The 25,376-nt window shown below is 35.4% G+C and overlaps 1 protein-coding gene across 11 annotated transcripts; it reads right to left on the bottom strand.

The window, feature by feature from the left end:
- Positions 1-821: 821 nt before the first annotated feature.
- ZNF207 (zinc finger protein 207) lies at positions 822-25,082 on the bottom strand. Of its 11 annotated transcripts, none has more exons than XR_008294405.1 (14): positions 24,892-25,082; positions 23,383-23,510; positions 19,244-19,382; positions 17,703-17,873; positions 17,502-17,577; positions 16,942-16,989; positions 15,811-15,881; positions 13,865-14,022; positions 12,619-12,711; positions 11,362-11,604; positions 10,605-10,764; positions 10,288-10,471; positions 7,142-7,196; positions 822-3,344 (listed from the first exon to the last, which is right to left on the bottom strand). XR_008294405.1 is itself a non-coding variant. In XM_053212712.1 (13 exons), exons 1-12 carry the CDS (start codon positions 24,929-24,931, stop codon positions 10,311-10,313), a joined length of 1,488 nt encoding a protein of 495 aa, XP_053068687.1. In that variant the 5' UTR covers positions 24,932-25,082; the 3' UTR covers positions 6,541-7,196; positions 10,288-10,310. The 11 variants fall into 11 exon arrangements, 8 of the variants coding, with proteins under 8 accessions (XP_053068687.1, XP_053068686.1, XP_053068685.1 ...); XR_008294406.1 differs by having other exon boundaries at positions 822-3,341; XR_008294404.1 differs by lacking the exon at positions 822-3,344 and adding an exon at positions 9,988-10,070 and having other exon boundaries at positions 6,541-7,196.
- Positions 25,083-25,376: the final 294 nt, after the last annotated feature.

Below are 25,376 nucleotides of genomic sequence, written 5' to 3'. Positions count from 1 at the left end.
ATAAAAATAGACTAATTACTAGAGCTTTTATGTTGGTAAATTTTTAGAGTTAAAATTTAATTACAACATTAAATAAGTTCATTTACCCACATTAAAAACTTTGCTACCCAATTTGTTTAGCTAGATCATGTAACCATACAAATGGACTAGCCATTTGTTCTCCCTTGCTTGTTCGGGTCCCCCTTACCATCATACCCCTTGTAGAACTTGCTTTTCCATTTTACTCCTTACCAGTATAATGCTAAGGTAAATAAAACCTGTAGACTGAACTGAGAAGGGCCTCCTCTTTACTACAAACCCTTTGGGATCCTGAACTGCTTCACACAATGCTAGTCTGAAAAGAAATGGACATATTACTCAGAAATAAATCACCTTCCATGATGTATGAAGTGAAATGTTTCCATTTACTATCTTCTTCTTAATACAACACCCCAGGGACAATAGGGGAGATTCCAAACCTCATCACCTTTTTCTCTTATTTTAAAAAAGCACTGCTTCCATGAAAATCAAATACTAGCTTAACAACATTTTACTATCGTACAATAATGAATTCCTACAATATTTCAGAATGAGCACAAAGGTTTTTGTTTTTGTTTTCTCCCATTTCTGATCTGCTGTCTATTGTCAGTTTTAACTGGAGCTGAAAAACAAAAGGCTTTAAGAAAACTGAAAGTCATCATGGGTTTTAAAATAGGAACATTTAAATAATTCTTCTTGAAGGTATTTTCTTTATCAGCCACTTATTTCTACCCTGAAAAAAGCTTGAAATAAAATTAGCATTTAAAGCACCATACAAAACAAAAAGAAACCAGACAAAGGAGTAAGGTACATTCCAATTTAATCATTGTGCACACAAATTTGTAAAAATGCTAGACACACATACATTAAGTCGCAAAGGAAATTCAAGAAATCTTGTTTATGTCTAAGTTATTTTTATGCTATGGAAATTTGGCTACTTACTCTCACCACTATTACATGCATTCACAGTTAAATACTTACCACATTTTCAATGTCTGCTTATCCTTGCTAGGAAAGGACAGAATTCCTTAGAAATTTACTTCACTTTAAATCTTAAAGACATAAATTGAGGGTCCATACTTTGTTTAGTGCTTATCTAGAAGAATACATCACCATTATCACATACTCAAGACATCAATTTTCTGGTTTATTTTAGAGAAGACTATCATTTTCCATACTAAAAAGTATTAGGAGCTTACTGTTCATTGTTGGTTTACAAAGATAACAGCAGGAAATACAGTATGAAAACATCCTTAGCTTATATTGACATCATCTAGGATGTGGTTTAAGACTAGAGAGGAAAAAAATCCATGTGTTACACTGAAGGAAAGTACTGAACAGGGCATAAAGTAATTAGAAATATACCCAGAGGCTAATTTCTGCTGGCATACAGTCTCAGAAACCAGCATTTCTAATCCACATTTTCCATGCAAGGTTAGAGAGATTTAAAAATACACTTGAAATTTTTAAGCTCATTCAAAGGGAATCCTGTAAAGCATTAGTCTGCAGGAACATTTCAGGCAAGTCCTTCTTCAACCCTACCCTTGGCTTTAATAGCTCATGAATCACTGCAACAACAGCTTCACGGAGAACAGACAAATTCTGCTATTTAACTTTTATACCTATGCAGTGTGGGAAGTGAAAGCATTGAGAAAACACTTTTGGTTGTTAGCTAAAAGGAAAATCTTAATATTTGTAAAAATACTAGATAATTCTGAATAAAAACATTTTTTCCATCTCACTAAAAGGAAACAATTTATATGTTAATAGGTTTTCCAGTTAGTCTGTTAAGTCAAAGTCAGAAAGTGATCCTGGATTATTAGGGAAATGTCAGGAAGTGAAATATTCAACTTTTAAATAAAATACATTTCTGATTCAGATATTATCTAAAGAGTGTACAAATTCAGACTGCTCACTTCTTTGATCAGTATCCCATTTCAGTTAAACTTAAAAGGAAAAATTGTGACATATAAGTATAAAATAGTACTCACCAGAAAGGCAGCTTTATAGAGATGGTTTTAAGGAAAACCATTTCCACTGTATCTACGCCATTTCTTACATAGATTAAACTGTGAAAGGCAATGAAACTTAAGCCCTTAGGCAATTTTATATTAAAAAAACAAGTGGATATCTTAAAATTTTATTATCAGTTGATATATTGAGATTTTTAATTAACTAAATGCATGACTTTCAAACAAAATAACACTAAGATGGTCTGTTTTCAGTGGCTAATCACCACCCCCAATTATAGGAATAAAAGATCAACTAGTTTTATGGATAGATGTTCTCAAATTAGACAGCATTACACTTAGGGTGTAAAGGAGGTAGCCATGCATCCTAGTCAATGCTACAGAGTTGAAGGATGGTTCAGGCTTGTGCAAACCAAATTGTATGCTTTATTCTTTTTACCTTTGCATTTAAAATTTTTAGCAACACAAAAGCATAATATTTAAAGGTTAAAGGAAACTCTCAAAGATGGTTCAAGACAACAATGAATTCTGATAGAACCAATGACAGTAATAAAAACCTTAACATGTTTTTTACAAGCCATTATGACCTTACTGCCCCTCAAAAGGAACATACAAGGAATCTGTCTAGGTTTCTTGATGGGTAGTCAGTTTTCATTTGAGTATTAAAAAGTTTTGTTATTCTTAATTCAAAGTAAAATGAGCCCACGGTGGTGGTGCAACAACAGAATAGGTTATAGTTTACAAAAAAAGGTGAACAAAATTAGTACTTATTTACAGCAAGAGCTACTACAAACATTTAACAAAATACACAGTATGAAAACATTTTCTAGCTTATGACTGCACACCATTTATCACTGCTAGAGGTAAGGAAACTTGACTTTTTGCTTAGGTTGATTCATACTGTAAAAAGTTAAAAGGTAAGTATGAGTAACCACCATGAGAGTGGCTTCAGTAGAGCCTGGACCCAAAGCCCTGCACTCCAGATCACATGCCAACACGTGTGTATAGCCAATTGAAACTTTCACCATCTTTTCCTTTTATGTACAATGTATTTATTTAGGGTCAACCACAACCAGATATAAAGGAGCAGTAATACACCTCTCTTACAACTGAGGTTATTAGCAAACCTAGAGCTACTTTGGCCCAAGAACTGAGTGTTTAAAAGTGTCCAATGGATCTATTATTAGTTATACTCACATTTAAGTAACTGCACAGCTTTCTTCCTTTTGTGGGTTATATGGATATGTTTGAAAAAAATAGGAACATCAGGTACTTACAGATTAAACTAACCTGTACTGGCAGGGCTGTGGGATTTTTCTTCTCTACCAGTAAGTAGCAAATGCTGAAATTCTGCTGCTAGTTAACAAAAACACAAATTGTATTAAACTGAGGAGTTCAATCCATAGTTTTAAAAAGTCAATGTGCATTAAATTTCCTCAGAGCCTGACATTAATACATTTTAAACTTTTTCCCTAAGTCTTGCAAAAGTAACCTTACATTGGCTCTTTATTTAGAGTGACTTTATGAGAATGACTTTAAAACACTGTGTATCTATTGGACATACCTCACTTTTAATAAACTATGTATTCCGATATGTATATGTGGAAGTTTTGGTTACTCTAAAAAAGGGGGGGCATAGATTTGGGGGGAAAAATCTCAACATGGTAATTTCTAAATTTAAGTGTGTGTAGACATACTCGAACAGAGGAAAGCAACTTTTATTAGTTTAAAATTCAATTTTCAAAATACTTGATTTCATTTTATTAGAGATTGTGGATTTAAAACATGGGCTGAAAAGTAAACCTATTGTTTCTCCTCGAAGTATACTAACAAACTACTAACTAAAAGGAAGGCTTTGCTCAATAAATACACACCCCATATTATTCTAACTCAAACCTATAGAAACTTCAGTAACTCTTCCCTTGGCTCACTTGTTTTATTAGTAGAGACAGGAAATGATGCTGCATATTTTATTTCCATCTGATTGCTCAAGCATTTAGGAATAAAATGTTAAGAATAAGCTACACTGGAATAAAGGATTCGATGAAACCTTAATCACAAATGCAAACCCGGAGGGCTAACTTTCACTACATTTAAGGTTCTTAAGCCTAATAACACTATATAATTAGACCTCTCCCCCAAATAATACTGGTCTGTATGAACATCATTCTTCATTTTTATCAAAGTTGAGCATCAATAATTTTCGCTGCCAGTTCCTCAAATTTAACCAAAAGTGAAGGCATACAGATTCTTTAAATACAATAATGCTTAAAAACAAAACAAAACAAAAAAAACAAAACTCAGACACAGTAAGAATGCCAAAGGGCCAGGAGAATTCCAAAAAAGGCCTTTCCCTCTTTACAAACACAGCATTACACAACCCCCTGACCAAACACACAGCATTATTACTGAAGCTGTGCCATAATACAACCTTACACACCATTACAGCATTTAGCATTAATGGATGGGGTCCAAATTATCAATCATTTAAATAGTTTACTCACATGTATCTTCTCTGTTGTTAATTTGATCAAAATTAAAATATACACACAAACATATTCTAATATAGCTGATTATAGGCCTTCTAAAGAACCTAACCAGGAACCAGTCTTGATTTATAGTAACAGATTCAATTTGCTTCAGATAGAAATAGCTCAAATTAGCTTCAGTGAAGAGCTCCTTTAGATCTTCAATTTCTGCCTTAATATGACTTCTACATCCTGCTTTAGTAAAATAAAGATATTTCCCCGAAGATACGTAAGATTAATTGAACAGATTTAAAGAGAGATTGTTTTAAAAATTCAAATTAATATATTGTTTCAAGCTATTATTTTTCCAGAAAACGAAAGGCTCTTCCCTTTATGGACAAATTATCATGCAAGAATGTATAGAGCTCAGAACAACAACAAAAAAACAATGCTTATAAGAAGCAATTCTCCTGAGTTTTACTGAAGAAATCTTTAAAAAAAATTGCAACTTTCAAGCTGATTCTTTCTCAACAAAAATGCCAAGTAAGAACATGAAGACACTGGGGTAAAGTTGGAGATAATTCAAGTATTAGGGTGCTCAAACTGAAATCCCACTTTCCCCATTTCCTACACAATAGTTTGATTTAGATCCATAATAGGGGTTGCCTAAGAGCAAGATATTAAAAGTACTGTTCTGAAAATTCAACATTAATCACAAAATTGTGAATATCCACTATGTGCAGAACACTATACACAACATCATTAAAGTAACTGTTTATTATTTTGCCAAGAAATAGCACAAAGAGGATTTCTACGCTAGGAAAAAAAAGTCATTTATTAAAGTGATTCAGATGACAGAAAATAAAATACTGAGAAAGGGTTAAAAAAAAAAAAAGATAACCTTCACTAATATTCAAGTCATGAGATAGCAAGCAGAAGTGTAACTAGGGGAATGTTTACTTACAAAACTGCCTCAGAGTCAATAGTCTTATAACTGAAGCTCTCCATAAAAGTTACAGTTAAGAGAAAACCGATTTTGTTTTGAAATAACACACAAAGGTTACTTAATATTAGGCAGATAAATACTGCCTGTTTAAAAAGACATACCTGATTTATACAAAAATTTTGTATTTTAAATATTCTTTATATCCCCTAACCAATACAAGTATCAGTTTACTCAAAACAAAATTTTATCACATTTCCTTTCATTTACCAAGTTCACCAGTGGAAGTAATAGACACCTGAAAGTTATGTAATTCTCAAAATCCTACTACTTCAGAGATATTAAGAAAATTAACTTCAACAATTTATGCCACCCTGAAACCCTCCAACTCCCAGAAGTATGTAAGAGCCTATTTCAATTATAATTATTTCAACTATCACTATTAGATTAGCACAAGCAGCAGCCTCACTCGAACATTTCACTATACTGGGGGATGGTGGATGCAATAGAAAACATCTCCAATTAAGGAGATGTAAAAGGTGTAATTACTGAACAAAGGTATGAATGTATTCTTTTGTTGTAACAAAATTTTCTTCAAACATTAAACTCTTTTTTCCATGATTCAGTTACAGAGAAAAATCATATATTCTAATTACACACTGAAAATTTGGAATTCACGTAATGAGTAATTTTTCTTTATGCTTCCAAGAATTAAAACCACGAGGAAAACAATCCTGGGTTAGCTAAACATTGTACTATATGCTGTTACTGTTTGAAAGAAAATGCTATCTGGATAGAACAGTTGCTTAGACACAGGAAAGAACGAAAAGTAATCCAGGTTCATGTTTTGGCCTCTCTTCCAGTTCCTTCTTACCCCCACAACATACACACATAAACATGTTTCACACCAAATATAAGCAAATTTTAGTTGGGAACAAATGTGGATACTTTTAATGTGTGCATATTGCATAAAATATCATTCACTAAGGCTGAAAATGAACCTCAAAATGACTGTTCCAAAACCACAGTTCAATGTACTAACTTTACCACATGATTCAATTTCAGTTTGGCTACTTGAAAAATAGTAATCTACCCATACTGACAGGTCTGTACTACTTTTATTTTATCAATGTGTAGTGTATATGCATACATACCACACACACACACCACCTTCCCACCTTTCACAGGGCTCTACATTAACATTTGCTCTAATGTGGTGAAGTATGAAAATATTAAAAAAAAAATCACAAGCATTTCCACATGACCTTTCAACCTTAATGTTCAAAGCATTGACTTTGGGATTAAGAATGCAGATTTCAGTAACCAGTGGCATTTCCAATGATCAAACTTATCCATGAGGTTAAATTTAACAGTTTGGTAAGAAAATGACAAGTTTTTCCTAAAAGTGAAAGTGGAAAATTTGAACGAAACATTTCATGCCTCCAAATCAAAACCATCAAATTTTGTTAATTTACTGAAGTTCGATATAGCAATACCAGCTTTACTGAGGCTGTTAACACAAAGTAAATTACATATATCAAATATTTTTATTTATGTTTATTAACACCACAGTCAAACGTGAATATTAATATAGAGCCTTCTCTGCCAAAAGAGTATAAAAATCCTAAGTTTAATTAAATTTAGGGGCTTTCACCAAACTTGCTGCAAGTTTGGGGACATAAATATCCAACAGCCATAAAGCTGTGAAAGCCCCTATAAGGAATAAAATAAATCCCACTTGCCTCAGACTGAACAGGGCAACACTGAGACTCAGCCTCAGCCTGTCCTATGGCAGGGCTATAGGAAGAAGAAAATTTTAATTTTAGAAAAACATTACCCAATTAATTTAAAAGACATGCATTAAAAAAAAAATCCCAATGATCAAGCAAGCAAAGGAAAAAGGAGCAGCTTTTTTTTTTAAAAAAAGCTATGTCTGCTATAATTCCACTCTGAACCCATACTTATTTTTGTTGGGGATCTCCCCCCAAATAACTAAGTTCAATTAAGCTGAGTTTACGCTCAATATATAACTCGATCAGTGGAACAGGAGGAGTACACGAAGAGTATTTTCCCCAATCCTAATGGAAAATGTCTGAGATTATTACTAAAATATAGAAGTACTCAGATAAATGAGAATTCCAGCAGCCATTCAAAAGTTGATCCTCACCTGCTGGTCTTGTTCTGTCATACAGTTAGGTAAAATCTACACACAATAGAAACTAGTGCCAGACAAAACGTTAAGTCACTTTGTTTTTTTTAAAAAAGGTGGATATAGGAGTGGACGTAAGGGACAGCCAACGTTTGCAGTCCCACTAGTCTTACAACTTCCTAAATTATGGCAACTGCAATGCCTGCCTGAATGTAACAAGTCCTAAAGGTTGTCTTCTGTGAGGGCAGATAGTTTATGTCAACTCAACCCCCCCTATTACTTAAAAGCAGCGTAAGTCAAAGTTAAGAGTTATTTCAACATGATTTGTTACACTCATGTTTTAACCACACTATGGACCCCAGAAGCAGTTAGGTAAAAGGTATTTTCTAGAAGCTTAATTATGCTGATGCATGCACAAATTACACTATAAATAATACCAAAATGGGCACCACTTGAGCTATATATACCTAACACGACACAGGAAGACGGTGTGCTTTAGTGCCATGTGTAACACTTTGGATTAACTTTTAATTAAAATTCTACCACTTATTTAAAAATACTGGTATCTTCTCCCTTCAGTCTTCAGAAAGAAACAAACCTTGGCATAAAATATATCATCTTTGCATTAAATGTAAATAAAACTTTATAAAAGTTTTGAAACATTACTAACCCATTTGTATTTTGCTGATAAACCTGTACATGTAATGCTTGAGACGTGGTTTGGGAAAACATTTCCTATTTAATCATTCTAAATTTAATCATGCCCTTTTTACCTTACAAATTTTCAACACAGGTTCTTCTTTGGCAATATGATAAACGTGCTGCCAAATCTAAGAAATATGTATTAATCCCACAACTACTTAGTAGGCAGGTGAGAGCAAAAGTATGGGGCTTCGCTGCTGGCAGACGGAACAAATGCATTCTCGGTGATACATGGACGTTGCCTTTTCAAGCTATGAATTTTTGAACCTCAATGGTATCATAAGAAAAAAGCTATAAAACATTTCACTGGAGCAAAATGTGTGATTTAAATTAGTACTCAGCTTTGTAGATATTTGTAGGTTTTGTTTAAATCAATCTCTTCTAGTTGTCACTTAAATACAGACTCTTATGATGATTAAAACAGTTTTCAACATCTTCCTACAAGGTTAAAACTTTTTTTCAAAGACAAAAACTGATTTCGGGTCATATCTATACCTTCACATATAGGTTACAAAGATTTATCACCATTTTAAGTCTTAACTTTAGGTTGAGAAAAACTCAACTTGAGTTCATCATATTAATAATTATGCTTTGTACAGATCACTTGATACTTTAAATAACCACGAAACTGCCTTGCAAAAGATTTTTAAAAATGGATGCCAAAAAGTCAACAAGAGGTATTACTGTATGAGACGTGCAATACAAGATATGAATAGCAGTCACCTCTACAAAAAAGTTCTTCACAGGACATAGTAACATTCAAATTTCCAAGATGAAAAGGTTAATAGGGAAGCCATTTAGGCTAAATAACAGAAGATAACCATCTAATCAAAGAAATAATGTAATTTTCCAGGAACATAATAAAAAATTTTGTATCCATCTGTTAAGCATCCTAACGGAGGCACATTTAGATTATTTGGCATTACATTTAGAAAAGATTCCAATCCATTAACAGTAAAAAACAAAACAAAACAAAAAAAAAACACAAAAAACTCTTACTGCATGCACCTAAGCTTCTAGAAGTTTGCACCTGAAAAGCTTCTGAGGTCCACGCAGTACTGCAGTCTCAAAAATAATCAGAAGGAAATGAATGGGTCTGGCACTAGGCTCTAAACCTCATCAGCAGGAAAGAGGGCACACTAAAGTTACGTTTTAAATATCTAGGACATCTAACATGTAGTGACACCAAGGGCATGGAAAGGTGACACAATATAAAGATTTCATACTCACTATGTAATGGCTCATATGTAACTAAGTTTTTCTGTCAACTTAAGCACTAACATACAAGTCTATACATACTGTCCAGTTTAAAACATGCAGCTAAGGAACAACCTACAATTCAAAGACAGAATCCAATGATGTATCAAAACTGTATTGGTAACTATGAATTTTATTTTGTGGACATCTACTGTGGCATGCATCTGTACAAACCTTTCAGGCAGTGGTCCACAGCTGGGTTATGAATAAAAAGGCATAAGTTTTTCTCTCATTTTATTACAATGAAGTTTAACAGTACAGAAAAGTCACATGACCTTGGTGGGTCAGATTTCTTAAACCCTGCAACATGAGGAACTCTAAATACATTAAATATTGTTATACATTCAGACTTCCAATGTACAGGTCTTGGAAACAGTTACAGCCCTCACCAAGCTAGGTTGGGGACATGAAGTCCAACAGCATCTGAAATGCTGTGAAGGCATAACTTTACAAATAGCAATGTAAGCTTACAGAACTTGCCTTTATTAAGGTGGTATGTTCATGTAATTCCAGCGCCTTCACAATATAACGAACCAAATTTACTATACTTCACTTCTAAAAACCTAGATGAAACATGAAAAAGAAGCCATACAGTATAAATTGCAACTTCAGGAAAAGTTCCTGCTTTATTATTCCAAATAATTTTTCCCATGTAAAATAAATGTCCAATAGTTCCTGGTATGTGGGAAGATAATGTTTGTTAAAGTCACAATGAAGCCTTATTGACGGAAGCTTGGCTATATAAACAGCACAAGTTGAGAAAAGGTTTAATCTCCAAACCTATTAGATTGGATGAAGTAAGATCAGTAACGGCCACCTTGCGACATTACAGGAGGTCTCATTCCCATCGGAGGTCGAGGAGGCCCACCTTGGTAAGGGGGTACCATTGGCGGTCCCTGCCCATACGGTGGCATAGCACCAGGAAGGTAACCTGGCATGCCTTGATGATGACCACCATACTGACCTAAAAAACACATTTAAAACACAAAAAATAGATTGAGTTGGTCTGTGCACTGTACTTTTAAATGCAATGTATTTTGAAGATAAATTTATGTGTATACTCAGAAAATCCACTAAATAAACATAAAAAGAAATACCATGAGGCGGCATTGGGGGTCTCATTCCTTGTTGCTGTGGGATGCCTGGCTGTGGTGGCATCATACCTCCAATAGGTCCAACTGGTGGATTACCAATGGGAGCCTGTCCTGGTCGAGGAAGATTACGTTGGTATTTAGGTAACTGTGCCCTTCTCTCTTCCTATGAATAAAAATGAACACAATGTTAAACACTTGAATGCAGAGAGAATCATTAAGCATAAAAGGCAAACATCTAAAATCTTACACAGTAACCTTTAACAAATGTACCCTTGTCAACCATTACTTTCACTCCACAAACCAGACTGACTACTTAAAATCTCAATGCCTCAAGAAAACCTCACCTATTTTTATATTTGAAGAATGGCTAATAACTTTCCAGGAAATATACACCTCCCTCAGCAAGAAAGGGTCTAGTAAGAAAGGTAGGTAAGTTTCAAAGGGTCTGTAGATTCTACCTCTCACACTTGTTTAATTTACAAATTTATGTTAACTAATATGATTTTTGACAGCAAGAACCCAAATTAGTGTCTTCTTTAAGAAACAGTCTGGGAGGAGGAGTGTGTCTAAAATCAAAACACACACGCATGCAATATTTATTCTGTGGTTCTTAGAAATCAGAATGATAAAAACCACAGCGTAAGCATTAAATCAGATTATAAAACCATCAGTGTACAAATTAACACTTCTCAAGAGGAGGATGAGATGCTACAACAGTATTCAAATTATGCTAGGAAAAACCTGTATGTGAAAAACTTACCAGTGATATATCCTCATCTGGATGGATCAACTTACTGGTTGCACTGGTTGTTGTAAGTGTAGCAGGCTTACTTGTTATTGAAGCTGCTGGTTTAGCTGCAGTGCTATTTGTTGTACTAGTGGTTGAAGCTGTAGACTGTGTATAAGCAGGGAATGTAGGCTTTGGGGGTTCTGTAGTTGTTGCAGGGGTACTATTTAAAGGCTTGAAATCTGTACCAACAGGTCCTTGGACAGCTGCCTGAGCCTGTAAAACACAATCTTTCATTAACGAAACTTCAAAACCCAAAAGTGAGTATATCTACTATAATTAACCTAAAAGTGAGACACCAACATTCAATAAAGGACCAAACTTTAAATGAAATTAAAACAAAGTTAACATGATAAAAACTCCACAAAAAATCAAGATAATATGTAAGAATATCTAAAGATGCTGGGTCAAAGTCACATCCAAAACTCAGCAGCAGAAATAAAGACTGCATATGTAACTTGTAAGAGTTTATCTACCTTCTCACCAAAGTTTATTTGCTTTACAAAGCTGTGTATTTATTTCAGGCTGATGAAACACACTGTATCACAATAGTATGCTCTATTGTTACTATTCTAAATTAGTTGTTTAATCAATCTACCAAGCAGTTCAAAACAAAAAAGTTCAGAAATTACAGAATACAAATGCTTGGATAAATTTCAATTACCAAGCATAACATAAACTGCATCAGTGATGACATATTAAAAAATGTCCTTCAGAAATTTTCTTTATATAGATAATACAATGTCCTCCCACTTAACAACGGCTAGATGATTATCATGGACAAAAGGGTTTAGTAGGAACTTTTAAACATAAAGTTACCAGTAGTAAATAGGTTACTTTTCAAAATACCAAACAACTGAAATATGAAGAGTAGGCCAACTTTTAGAACCAAACACAGAGTACTAAATTTCCTTACATTGTATGTGATGCATTAAACAGCATAAATCAAAAAAGCTTAATCATGCATCAGGCTAACCATTGGCCACTATAATGCATTTACTGCTTACATGCTTTTAACCCTTTAGAACCATAGGAGTTTGGGGTACATTTTTTTCTATTGGTACGAGTTCAAATTTTCAAATACCATTGATTTTTATACCATTAACTTTACTTAGAAAAAAAAATTAAACATAATATATTTTTCAGAAAAGATTTAGTTTTAAAGTAGGGTCCAAAGGGTTAAGTTTATAAAGCCATTTTAACAATTTTAAACTGCAACTTCCTGCGTACTTGTGCTGTGCTAGGAAACAGAGCTTTAGAAGATGCAGACAGACTTTCTGAATTGGATGAAGCTGTACTTGAGCTTGTTACAGGTGTCCCCATCTGTAGCATAAAAGAAAGGAAACAATGAAAAGTCTCCAAACAAATGGGTGAAAATAAGCCATGTGGTAGACTTTTTTTAGTATAGATTGCATTTTTATAAATGCAAAATATAATGCAATCAAATCAGATTTATTTTAAGAGGCAGGCAGTTAATGCATTTACAATAAACAAAGTGACAGTATGAGCCTCATAAAATTTTTTAAATTCTACACCAATAAACCTAGTTATTAACCAGTTTTTTTTCTAAAACTGGATGTGTTTTGCACTGTGATATTTCAAAAATGATACCTTCAACTGAGACTAAAGATGCGTTACTGACACTTCAATCTAATGATTTTTGCTAAAAGTTTGACATCTCTCAATAAACAAAATCCCCACCCACCTCAAAAATGTAGTTAATGTGTTTAAAAGGGACTTAAAAAGTAGTACTTTTAACTTAGCAACTACAAACAAAAAAACTGAGAAAAGAAAACCTCTATGGGATAACGTTAAAGTGAAAAGAAAAAAACAAGAACATACATCCCGACCTTAATTCTGAATGGATTACATCTGCTTAATTTTGAATACAACTTGGGGGAAAAGCCCAAAAGTAACCACCATCATACAGTTACTATATATATAACAAAAGCATCTTTAGCTTCTGAGTTCTGAACATAGACAAGGTCAGTAGGAAAGAGAAGTCTAACTAGGTCAAACGATGCCTTCCTGCAAAAGTGCAGCATTGTGTTTCGTCATTGTTCTACATTAAAGAGTCCAACGAATGATGTGCTAAGGTCTTAGGATTTTCACCTTTGCCTTTGATTTCATTCCATTCATAGTTCAAGATGTGAAGGAGGACCTCTAAACACTATTATGTATTTAAGTCCCCAGAAATTAAACTTTCATTCCTAACTAAAGCTAAGAATGACCAGAATTCACAGCTATGAAAACAAAAAACATACTACACTATTGGGCTCCAGCCAATCTTTTTTGACTAGAAGAAATCAATGTGTGCAAACATGGAAGAGAGTAGGACACTTCTTTGTAGTTAATAAATTGTATGAAAATGATTATCAACAAAAAATTGACCTATGACGATTTAAAGGATTTCTATAAACAACTACAACTTTACCTTTAAATACAAGTGCACTCCTTTTCAGAAATTTCAGCTTACCTGTCCAGCACTGGGGAAAAGAGGCTTAGTAACTGGAGGCTGTGGAGCAGGAACTGTTGCTGTCGGTGCAGGTGGTCTATTAAGAATGCCTGGCGCTGAAACAGCCTGTGCTTGAGTCATTGGAGGAATTCCTGGACGGGGAACAGGAGGGGGCATACCTGTAAAGACGAAATATTGGGGAAAGGGAGTTGTTGAAACTTTTAATTCAGAAAAAGTATTTTTCCAAGACTTTCTTGTTAAAATATACCATGTTAAAAAACAAGTCTACACTACAAAGTTACTGATGAACTGCTCAATTCAATGAAGTCCAAATATCTTAGGCATTTGTTCCTTGGAACAATCTTGCCTCAACCTTTCTATTCCTTTGTATTTCTTCAGAATTTTGGAAAGTGAAAGACACCACTAGAGACTCCTTGTATAGGAAAAGTAGAAAGTAAGTTACTAATCTTCCTGATTTAGCAAACCTTGTGAAACACGTAAGAGAACTATTACAATCATCCAACAGCTGGATGTTCTCTAAACTCAAATTCAATTCAAATTATTGTAAAAACTTTTGATAGGTCATATACCCATAAATTTTTTTTCAGGAAACTTATTCTTGCAAACACTTTAAAAGATTTTTAAGTCATCTCTAAACCCAACATGGGGCTCAGAATTACAACCCTGAGGTGAAAAGTCACACGCTCTACTGAGCCAGCCAGGCACTCCTCCTTTAAAGCAGTTCAAGTAAATTTTCCTAAAAATCCATTACTAGTACGTTCTTCAAAGTTCCTAAACATAACTTAAAAACTTTTACTAACTTCACATTATCAACTGAACATTGGTTATTATTCTACATTCCTTTAAATGCCTAAAATTCTCTCAGAACACACGTGGAGCTATTGCCTATAAATTAATGCCTGTCCTGGCAATGATGCACATTTTGCCGCTGCCTCATTTATCCTGTTACTTTTACGTCAACTATCACTTGAATACTTCTTAATCTGCTATGGACTGCACATCAAACTTGCTAGGATTACATACAAAAAAAAAGGCAACCAATTGAGAAAGCCTCATGAAGGCCTGTGTGGCACACCTACTTGGCTAATGAAATCTGGTTCCCCACATTATAGGATAGAGTCAAGACAGTTCTTAACACAGGCTCCGTTTCAGCTAAAGGGTCCATTAGCCCTGTTTCTGGTCAACTGTAAGAGGCTAAGGAGCTTCTGGGAGAGTTATTTTGCTGCCTAATGACAAAAAGGTGGGGTGCCTGGGTGGCTCAGTCAGTTTAGCATTCGACTCTTGATTTCGGCTCATATCATGTCACAGGCATGTGATGGAGCCCTACATCAAGCTCTGTGCAGACAGCGCAGAGCCTGCTTGGGCTTTTCTCTCCCTCTCTCCCTGTCCCTTCCTGGCTTACGTTGCACACGTGCACTCTCTCTCAAAATAAATAAACTTAAAACAAGAGCCCATTGCTGTTGACACCCTTTCTTGCCTGAGTTATCTTGTAACGACTGAGCAACATGTCCCAGGGAGAAAAGCTCAAGTGCAAAGGAGAAAATTTTAAACACATGGGTTCTTGAGATCCCCAGCCACTGAATCTACCACTTTTCATTGAGGGAGGCCATAAATGCCTACATTGTTTAATACAGTTTGTTACGGTTCCCTATTATTTTCTAAGACTCTCCGTTACTTATCTAAAAAATTCCTAACAAATAAAACCCCTTTTAGGTATATGAGCTTTGGTGCATAGGTTCTGTGACTCATTTCTGATTGCTTTGAAACCTGTTTACTATTTCAAAACTCAAAAAAAAAGCATCCATTCTAACACTTGTCCAATCAATTTAAAAAAGAACTAAATTTTAATATTAAAATTGCACCAACGTCCAAAACCTACTGTCCACAATACTTAAGAATAAAGCATGCCAGTCCTAGTAAAAAGGTTATTGTCTAATGTTTCATACCTGGTGGCATACCAGGCATCAGAGGTGGTATTCCTGGTCCAGGTGGCATCATTCCACCCATTGGCATCATTCTATTAGAAAGCAAATTTCAAGAAACAAACCAAGTTAATCAACAGTATAAACTATTAGAAAACATTTTGGCTAAAGCCTGAAACAATAGATAAAAGACTTGAATTTGACCCCTAATATTGAAAATCAAGCTGAAAGAACACACAACACTAGAACAATTCTATCAAAGTAAGTCTTCTAAAAACCATCAAACCTCTTGGGTTTATCAGTAAAGTAAGGGGGAAAAACCAGTCTCTCTTACAAAACATTTTCATACATTTAAGGTCACTACAAACAATTATACCCTCAATACAGACAAGAGGCCTCATCTAAAATATGTGTGATTGGAAATCATAATCACCTTTGGTCTCATTTGGAAAATACCCATACAGAATATAAATAAAAAAGAAAAATTATTTTAGAGTCATTATATTTTTCAAAAAGAAAATATTGAATATACACTGTGGAGTAAAGATTCTTGGGAGGAGGGTTACAAAAAAACTACCACCAAAATTAATGACAGTCAAAAGTAACCTCACACAATTGCCTAATTTCTAACGGCCACCTAACACTAAACCATGACTAAAGACATAACCCATATTTATTTTCCTTCCCCTAAAAGAGCTCACCTTCAAATACCAGTGTCCATTCACTTAAAACATTTACAAGTTTGTGAATTCTTAATTGAGGACTTTATTAGAAAATTAACTTCTATATATAAATTTCACTACAAGAAAATCGAATTACCTTCTATAATAACGCATGTTAATTTGGCAAAAGAGTATTCTTTCTTAAATATCAACACTTTTTACTAAATTCCATTACTTTAGCAGTCTGGCGAAAAACAGCTGCACGTTTAGAAAATGCTTTATTTATATGGGTCTATTTATTACTAGTTCCTCACAAATGTCTTTTTTTTTTCCCCTCCATTAAGACTTGTGTCAACCAGCTTGCACATTCTAGAAGTTTTAGTGAGGAAGGTTAGAAAATTTCTGAAGTCAACTGAATAGATACCATTAAACACACAAAAAAAATGACATTATGATTATACCTCCTGAATTACATTATGAATGAGATGCTTACATGTTTTCACCGCAAAATGACTGGGTGTATTTTCTCTGATGATGCAATCTGTGAAAATGTATGACAAAATCAAAATCTAACTGTGATTTTCAAAATACAGTGGGAAAGTGTATTGTATACCTCTCACATCCAACAATTTTTTAAGTAAAAGTGATAGGCACGAGCACCTCATATTCATTTTAGTTCTTGATGATTTGACAAATAAATCATTTACAGAGTTTGCTTCTTGTCACAACTACAAAGTGTCATGGACAGTTCTGAATCTCAGAAACACAAATCTACAACCAACTACTTTAATTACATCAGAGGCAATTGAAGTAGATGGCTGCCTACACACATCCTAAAACCCAAAAATCTATTCTCTTCAGAGGCAAATTTATATTCCTTAAATTTATTGGTAGACCCCTTTTTAGACAAGTTTAAGTTTAGGGAGCCCATACCTTTAAGAAAAAAAAAAAGAAAGAAAAAAGGCAAAGTAACATTTTACAATTCATGTAACACCCAAGTTGAAAAGATTATTACTAGGCACAAGCCCACAAGTCAATTAAAAGTTTTCTTACCCAGGTGGCATGCCTGGCATAACTGGTGGCATTCCTGGCATCAGAGGAGGAACACCCGGCATTAATGGAGGTATGCCTATAAATAAAAATTTCACCAACAAAAAAGTCACAAATATTAAAGAGTTAAGAGAAAAATTTTAATACTTCTATACCATATCAACAAAGTCCTAAGAATGTTAAATCGTAACCCTTATGTGATACCTGGAGGCATTCCTGGTGCTCCCGGGACTGGTGGCAGTCCTGGCTGTGCCATTGGGGGGATATAACCTTGCTGAGGTTGAACAGGCTGTGGCTGAAATGAAGTTGAAGCTGCAGAGTCATCATCATCATATTCATCAGAATCATCTTGTTGCTTCTTTTTTTGACTCTCTGCTAACAAAAGTTTTAATTAATTTTTCCCATGAAGTAAAAAAAAACAAAAAAAAACTAAGCAAGCTTAAGACATTCAACATTAAAAAAAGTTATTTCACTGTAATTAGCTCATGAGATTTTTCTTGCAAAGAAATTCAGTCAATATTATTCTTTTTACTCTTCAAATGTGTTTTCAATCTCTATTAAGCAAGAAGGTTAACATCCTTTCCCTATTCTGACAGGTAAAAAATAATTTTCCTACGGGGCACCTGGGTGGCTTAGTTAAGCATACAACTTCAGCTCAGGTCATAATCTTGGAGTTCGGGAGATCGAGCCCCACAATGGGCTCCATGCTCATGGTGCAGAGCCTGCTTGAAATTCTCTCTTGTCCCTCCTCCCATACCCCTCCCCTGCTTGTGCTCTCTTTCTCAAAAGAAATAAACTTTAAATAATTTTCCTCATTTTTTTTGAAAAACAAAAACAAACAGCTTTCTATTCCATCTCAAAAGGTAAACTATGACAAAGAGGTCTGACCTTTCTACAATGCTTTCGAAAACAAAAACTTTCAGGGCACTTGGCCTGCTCAGTCAGTCAATAGAGCATTTAACTCTTGATCTCAGGGCTACGAGTTCAAGCTTTACGTTGGGTGTAGAGCTTACTTTAAAAACAATTTTTTTTCATAATTGATAACTTCTACCATCTGGATAATAAATGATTGTAAATTCCAAGTCAAGTAACAGCATTACCAAAAAATTTACTATTAGTGGTTATATAATCAAATCAAAACAAGCTACCTTCATTTTCAGAAACCTCAACACTTGCTAATTCCACTTGGAATGCAGTTATGAACAAAACTATATTAAAATAAAGTGTTTGGAATAATCCATGTGATATTACATATATACAAATCAAATATACAACTCCAAACATTAAGACATAAGAAACAATAAAACTCAGGATGCTTGGGGTGCTTAGTCGGCTGAACGTCTGAATCTTGATTTTGGCTCAGAACATGATCTCAGTTTCATGGATTCGAGCCACACATGGGGCTCTGCGCTGACAGCATGCAACCTGCTAAGGATTCCCTCTCTTCCCCGACCCCACTTGTGTTGTCTCCACTGTTCTCAAAATAAACTTGAAAAAAATAGTGTTGGTGGCTAAGTCAGTTAAGCATCTCTTGATTTCAACTCAGACCATCATCTCAGTTATTGAGTTCTCTCTGCCACTCCCCCACTCATGCACATGCTTGCTCTCTCAAATAAGTATTAAAAAAAAAACCCTCAAAATTGGAATTTTGAATAACATCCACCATTAAATTTATACGTCAAAGTAGTAGTAATACTCTCATTAGTGAAGCTGTGTTAAGAAAAAGCACACATCCTAAGGTTTACCTTGCGTTTTCTGTTCAAGAAGTCGTCTTCTTTCATCCATGTCTTTTTCTGGAATACCTTCCATACCATATATTTCCAATTCTATGTCTGTTCTCCCAGGTATTGCATTTGGTACAGCATCTATTGTCTCTTTATGCACCTAACATTAAAACAAACTTCCATTAGATAAAGTGTCTCATAAAGTCCTTTAAGAGCAATCTGAAATTACTCAGAGAACACTTAGTATAATCATTAAGAATAACTTGTTCTGTAGTGAGACTATCTGGATTCAATCCCCAGTTTTGTTGCTTACTTACTAGGTATGACTACGCAAATCCTCTGATTTAAGATTATCCAACTTATATACACTACCTAACATCTAGCATCACTTTTAGGAATGCATTAAATCATACAATTTATATAATTACGTAAGTAAATATATAAAACTATTTAATACCTGTCACGTTACAGGTATTAAATTATATATGTTAAATAAAACATAGTGAATACAGAAAGCATTTGGCAGGATGTCTAACACATAGTAAGGACTCAATACTTTGTTTACCATGTAATCTTGCTTGCTTGAATTATCAGCAATGAACCAGCAGTCCCACTCAAATAAGAGAAGGTTCAAGTCTGACTTAAGCACAGCTTATGAAAGTTCTTACTATATGAAGAATTAACATAAAATTTCCAAGATTGATCTTGAGACAAGCTGGTAGTTACAAATTGCAAAAGTGGCACTTATAATTAGCATATCCAGAACTAATGCGTTACCTGAGGCACTTAACACTGCCACAGCAGTCATCCTGTCATTACACTAAATTTGACAGATTACAAAGAGAAAGATTTTATTATAAAACACTGGAAACCTACGATTTTTTTTACTAATGGTTTTTGCTAGATCAAATGTTTCTAACCCTCAAACATGGGTAACTTCTGCCAATATGGTAAAATTCCTGTCAGTCTTGGTTTCTTCAGCAACTTGCCTTAACTTAGGCTAAAAAAATGTCAAAGTATTTTGCCTAGACTATCAGCATCACCTGAAAGCTCATTACAAATGCAAATTCTCAGGGGCCTCCCACCCCCACCGCCAGAAACTCTTGGTTAAGACTAGCAATTTGTTTTAACATGCCCTCAGGTGATCCTGAGGCATGCCCAAGTTTGAGAACCACTGCTTTAGGGGACATATTTGTCTCATACTCAATTTCTCTTTCCTCCCAAAACATTTTCATGCAAGAACAGAAAAGTAAACTAAGTGTTTTCTTCTTAAGACATATATCTCAAAGACTTTAAACAGAGACATGCAAATCAAATTCAGAAATTATCTTAATTTTTGATTGATCTTTAACCATTGTTCCTTACTGTGATTAAAAGATCCATGAACAAAGCTTCTCAACAAGGGACTTAATCACGCTGTTCTTGACAAATGCTGATGAAGGAACTCCTATGTTCCTCAAAGTAATAAAATTGTATTCATACACATTAACTATTCTGTTATATTTCTAAATGATAAGGGCAAGAATATACTAATCAAAAGCTATTGGAAAGAGAAGAAAAATAACATCATTTACTTAACTACCTCACAATATCCTAGCCAGAATTAGACTTCTTACAACCTTGCCTAGTAGAAATAATGATGATCTTGGTTGAAAAGATAGGTGGAGCAAGCACTGATGTGAACCATCTAAATTACTAACGTCCTAAGTTTATCATCTATAAAATTGGAGGATGTGTCTGATTTAACTGCCAGGCCCATTTCACAGGTTGCTGTGAAATTACACTAAAACCATAAAAAAAAAGCACTTGGTCAATCAACAATGTCACTAAAATAGTTTCTCAACTGATCTCCTTCCAGTTCCATTCCATTTCTCTGTTCTTCTCTATAGTACAACTTCTTGAAACAGTGCCTCTACTTTCTCATTTTCTCGAGAGTACTCCAATTAGGCTTTCATCCTCATCACTCTAGGAAATCACTCTTGGCAAGTGACCAATGACCTCCACTTTGATTAAATCCAATCTCTGTCCTCATCTTCCTAGACCTACCACCAGCATTTCACTCTGTTAAGTAACTCCTTTAATCATCTCATTTGGTTTCCAGGGCACTACTCTCTTGGATTTCCTACCTTTTCAATGTCCTTGAATGGTTTCTTTTAATCTTCTAACCGTTAAGTGCTGTGAGTGGCCCAAGCTGGAGTCCCTGCACCTATTCTAGATCTATATTCTACTCTCTAATAGGAAACGACATCTAGTATCATGGATTAAAATAGCTATGCTCACCACAGCATCCTTCCAAATTTCTACCTCCAGCTCCAACCTCTCTGAAGTCCAGGCTTACAGATACAATTGTTTATATGACATTTCCAACTGGATAGTCAACAGACCGTCTCAAAATTAACAACACAACACAATCGTGACATCCTCATCTCTAAGCCTAGTCTTCCTGCAGCTTTCAACATTTTAGTATACGATAACTCATTTCTCACAGTCCTCAGGCCAAAAACCTTCAGATCAATCTGCAACTCCTCACTTTCTTATACTCTGCATCTAAATCTATCAGCAAATTCTGGTCTCTGTCACCATCACCTCTTGCCTGGAATACTCCAGTCATCCTAAGTGTTCTCACTGCATTCTGCAGTCTGTCTATTTGCAACTCTATAGCCAGGAGAATCCTTATTTAAAAAAAAAAAAGAAAGAAAAAGAAAAGGTACCAGAATATGCTACACCTCTCTCTATTCAACCCTGCATTTCATTCAGAATGAAAGAAAATGGCCTATAATAAGTAAACCCTTCTATATAAAGCACATTGCTCCCATTTCTTTTTCAATATAGAAGAATGCTCCTGTATGTCAGGGTCTTTCATTTGCTGTTCTCTGGAAGCTCTCTCTCATTTCCATTCAGATCTGTTCAGATGTCAGCTTCTCATTCAGGTCTTTCCTATCTTGTGGCCCTACCTATGCCTCTTACCTAGTTTTAGCTTTCTCTATCACTTATCGTGAAAAGGCAAACTAAATACTGCAGTGTTTTCTTCCACAATATAAATCTAAACTCCATGATGGTGACTGTTTCCTTCACTGCTGTACACCTAGTGCCTAAAACACTTGTCTTAGCACAATGCTGTCTCACAGAAATTTTTTGTGATAAATTGTAATATTCTTTCTGTATCAGTACTATCCAGTACAAGTCATCCACCAGCCACACGTGACTGAGCATTGGAAATGTGGTTACAATGTGGAGAAATTAAATTTTTAATTTTTAATTTTTAAATTTTCTTTTAAGTAGTCACATGTAACTAGTGATTGCCACAGTGGAAAGTTATGGGTCTAGCACATAGCAGGCCCTAAAATATTTCTGAATGGGTATTAAGTTATTATTACAGTGACATAACTGAAGAGGATCTATATAAACTTGTTTTTTTAAATAAACTTATTTTTTAACTAGGGGAAACATCTTATTTTAATTTACCTCCCCGCCTCCTACCAACAGTAGTTTCCAATAAATAGGGATTTGCTCATCTCATCTCTCTCTAGGGTCCAATTAGGCAAAAATTCAGGTAGCACCAGGACTGGCCGAAGTAGAAAAAATAATGTTGAATAAGACATAAAGGCACTTACTAGATCCTTAAAAACATAAATTGCAAAGCTCTCCCTACCTAAGTAGTGAAAAGCTCAAGAAACCCAGACATCATTAAATGAAACACATTACCTTTCCAAAAGAGGTCCAAGGAATAATAACTGAAGTAAGCCTATCCTCAGGCAAGAAATTGTAACAAATCCTTCAATGGCAGAGAGTAATGGTAGCTAATTATGTATTATTCTCATGGGATTAGAACTGGTCAGACCACAAAATTTAAATCACTGATCTTTGTTCTCTAACTCAAGTAACTGAGGAGATACTCTGGGACCTCAACTTGTCCCCAGTCTAAAATAAAAAATATTATTAATAACTTAAAGATAAACACTATGAACATAAGTTTTCTTCAAACATAAAAAAAAAATCAATTATTTAACTTAATGGCCAAAAAACAGGTTTTTTTTTTAAGCTGACTGACCATATCTAATCTTTCACAATAAACAAAACCCTACAACTGTTAAAATAATTTTTTTTCATGTTGTTTCCACACAAGGTGTTAAAAGTTAAAGACAGAAAAAAATCCTTACCTGCATGCAATGAATAGCTAAGCCAGGTCCTGTGTACAATTTCTTATGACATATATGGCATTTAAAATGTTTTGCTTTTTGGTGCTGTATAAGGATCTTCTCATCATCAAAATCTCTATTACAATACCTGATCAATATTGTTAAGGTACAAAAATAGCACAAAATGACACTGCTTATTAAAAAACCTGTCATATTAAGAGACTAGGAAGAGGAACATTAAAACATGAGAGCAGTTAAAACCAAGAAGGTACTTTATGCCCATAATCTCTCACCATCTCTAAACGAACACATCTCAGTAATCAGCAAGATTACTGTAAACTCCCCGCATTTTACAAAGATTTAAGTAAAATAACTTCTGTTCAATATTTCAAAATTTACAAATGCACGCTGTGGACTGGACAGTTCAATGTCAAAAAATCCCCAAGTTTATGTCAAGAATGGATTTCAAAACAGAACTCATTAACTAGAAAACAAAATAATCAAAATGTTAAAAATCTACCTAACATATGGAATTTAGGAATATTTATTTTATTTCGATCCAAGAATAAACTCACAGTAAGAATGACACAATTTCGTATGAATAATCCACAAAGTTGTTTGCAACTTCTTACGAATATGTTGCCATGGCATGTATCTAAACTCACAGATAAGTTACATTAATAAAACTGAGAAATTTTCTCTCACTGGGCAGACTTTCCTAAAAGCTCATTAAAGAAATTCGTGACCGTTTTTCAACCATTATATAAACAAATGCAGTTCCGTAACCGTTTTCAGGTACGAGACAGAAGTAAATCAATTTTAACGTAAACGGTATTAGCCCTTCCCGAAAAAAGTATTAAAAAGACGCCACGTTTTACTAAAAAATAAAAAGCATTTTTTTTTCAGTCTCACGAAGCTGGGTGATAGACACAAGAAACTCCACCCTTTACGCTTCTTGAAGATTAAGGCGCCAGCGGGTGAGACGCGGAAGCTAGTTCTCCCCCACCCCACTCCACCCCCGGCCAAAAAAAAAAAAAAGAAAGAAAGAAAGAAACCATGGTTGACTAACACAAGCCTTCCCTAAACCACCGATTCCCCAATTAAACGGAAAAAAAGTGGGTGACACACTCCGGAAGCTCTCCCCTAATCCTCCAGAGTCAATCAGCGTATTATGCTCGAAGAAAGTCCCTTTGTTGAATCGTCACCAAAACAACAGAATGTGGCAGAATATCCTTAGGGGACACTGTCCTTGGTGGAGGGGTCCAAGCCGCCTCCCAGTGGTTAGGTCAACGCTCGCACCGAAGCAAGAACCTCCTGAGTCACGGAGTCCCACGATCCACAACTGCCAGAGCCTCTCGCCCTAGGGAATTCAGTTCCCACGAAACCTTCCCAGATCCGGCTCCAGCCACCAAGCCACCCACCTCGAGGCCTACATCCCAGACACTCTCAGCCAAAGCAAGGCCTCCCAGTCCCAGTCACCACCAACCGGCGCCCCCGCTCGGCCTCGACTTCAAACCCACAAAGGATATCAGCACCACGGCTTCAGCTGCTTCTTCTTCTTGCGACCCATAACTGCGCTCTACCGACAAAGTGAAAGGGGGAGAAAACTAACAGGAAAAACGAGGCAAAAATCGCTCACTCTTCCGACCCAACGGCCACCACCGCGTCCCACAGGAAACAGACACAAAATGGCCGACGCCCTCGTTCGCCGCTCTGCTCCCGTCAGGCACTGCGGCCGGAGGCGGAGCCAGGCAGGGAAGGGTCACATGACGCAGACCTCCTCCCTGAGTGGGTGGAGACTCGTGGCGGCTGACGGGCGGCCGCCATATTGTCCGTTTAAGGTGTCCCGGCCCTGTTTGCTTGCGCTGGCTGATTCCCCCGGTTTCCTTTGTGAGGGAGCTGGCAGCCGAGGTGCACCGATACACTCGCGAATTGAAGGAAAAAAACAAACAAACAAAAAAACCTGGGAAGATTGCCAGCGTAATTAAGGGCAGACTACAAATAAAGAATAATGA

Source organism: Acinonyx jubatus, chromosome E1, assembly GCF_027475565.1.
Source record: "Acinonyx jubatus isolate Ajub_Pintada_27869175 chromosome E1, VMU_Ajub_asm_v1.0, whole genome shotgun sequence".
In the NCBI taxonomy this organism is placed as follows: Eukaryota; Metazoa; Chordata; class Mammalia; order Carnivora; family Felidae; genus Acinonyx; species Acinonyx jubatus.
This window is presented reverse-complemented; position numbering and strand designations above follow the sequence as displayed.

Bases quoted from the DNA above. Each gene is read 5' to 3' on its own strand.
- ZNF207 (XM_053212712.1), bottom strand. From the start codon at position 24,931: ATGGGTCGCAAGAAGAAGAAGCAGCTGAAGCCGTGGTGCT. The intron at 19,383-23,382 runs GTAAGGATTTTT...TTTTAATGTTAG, and splicing joins TAGCTATTCATTGCATGCAG to GTGCATAAAGAGACAATAGA. The intron at 17,578-17,702 runs GTATCACATAAG...TTTTATTTATAG, and splicing joins AGCACCAGGAATGCCTCCAG to GCATACCTCCATTAATGCCG.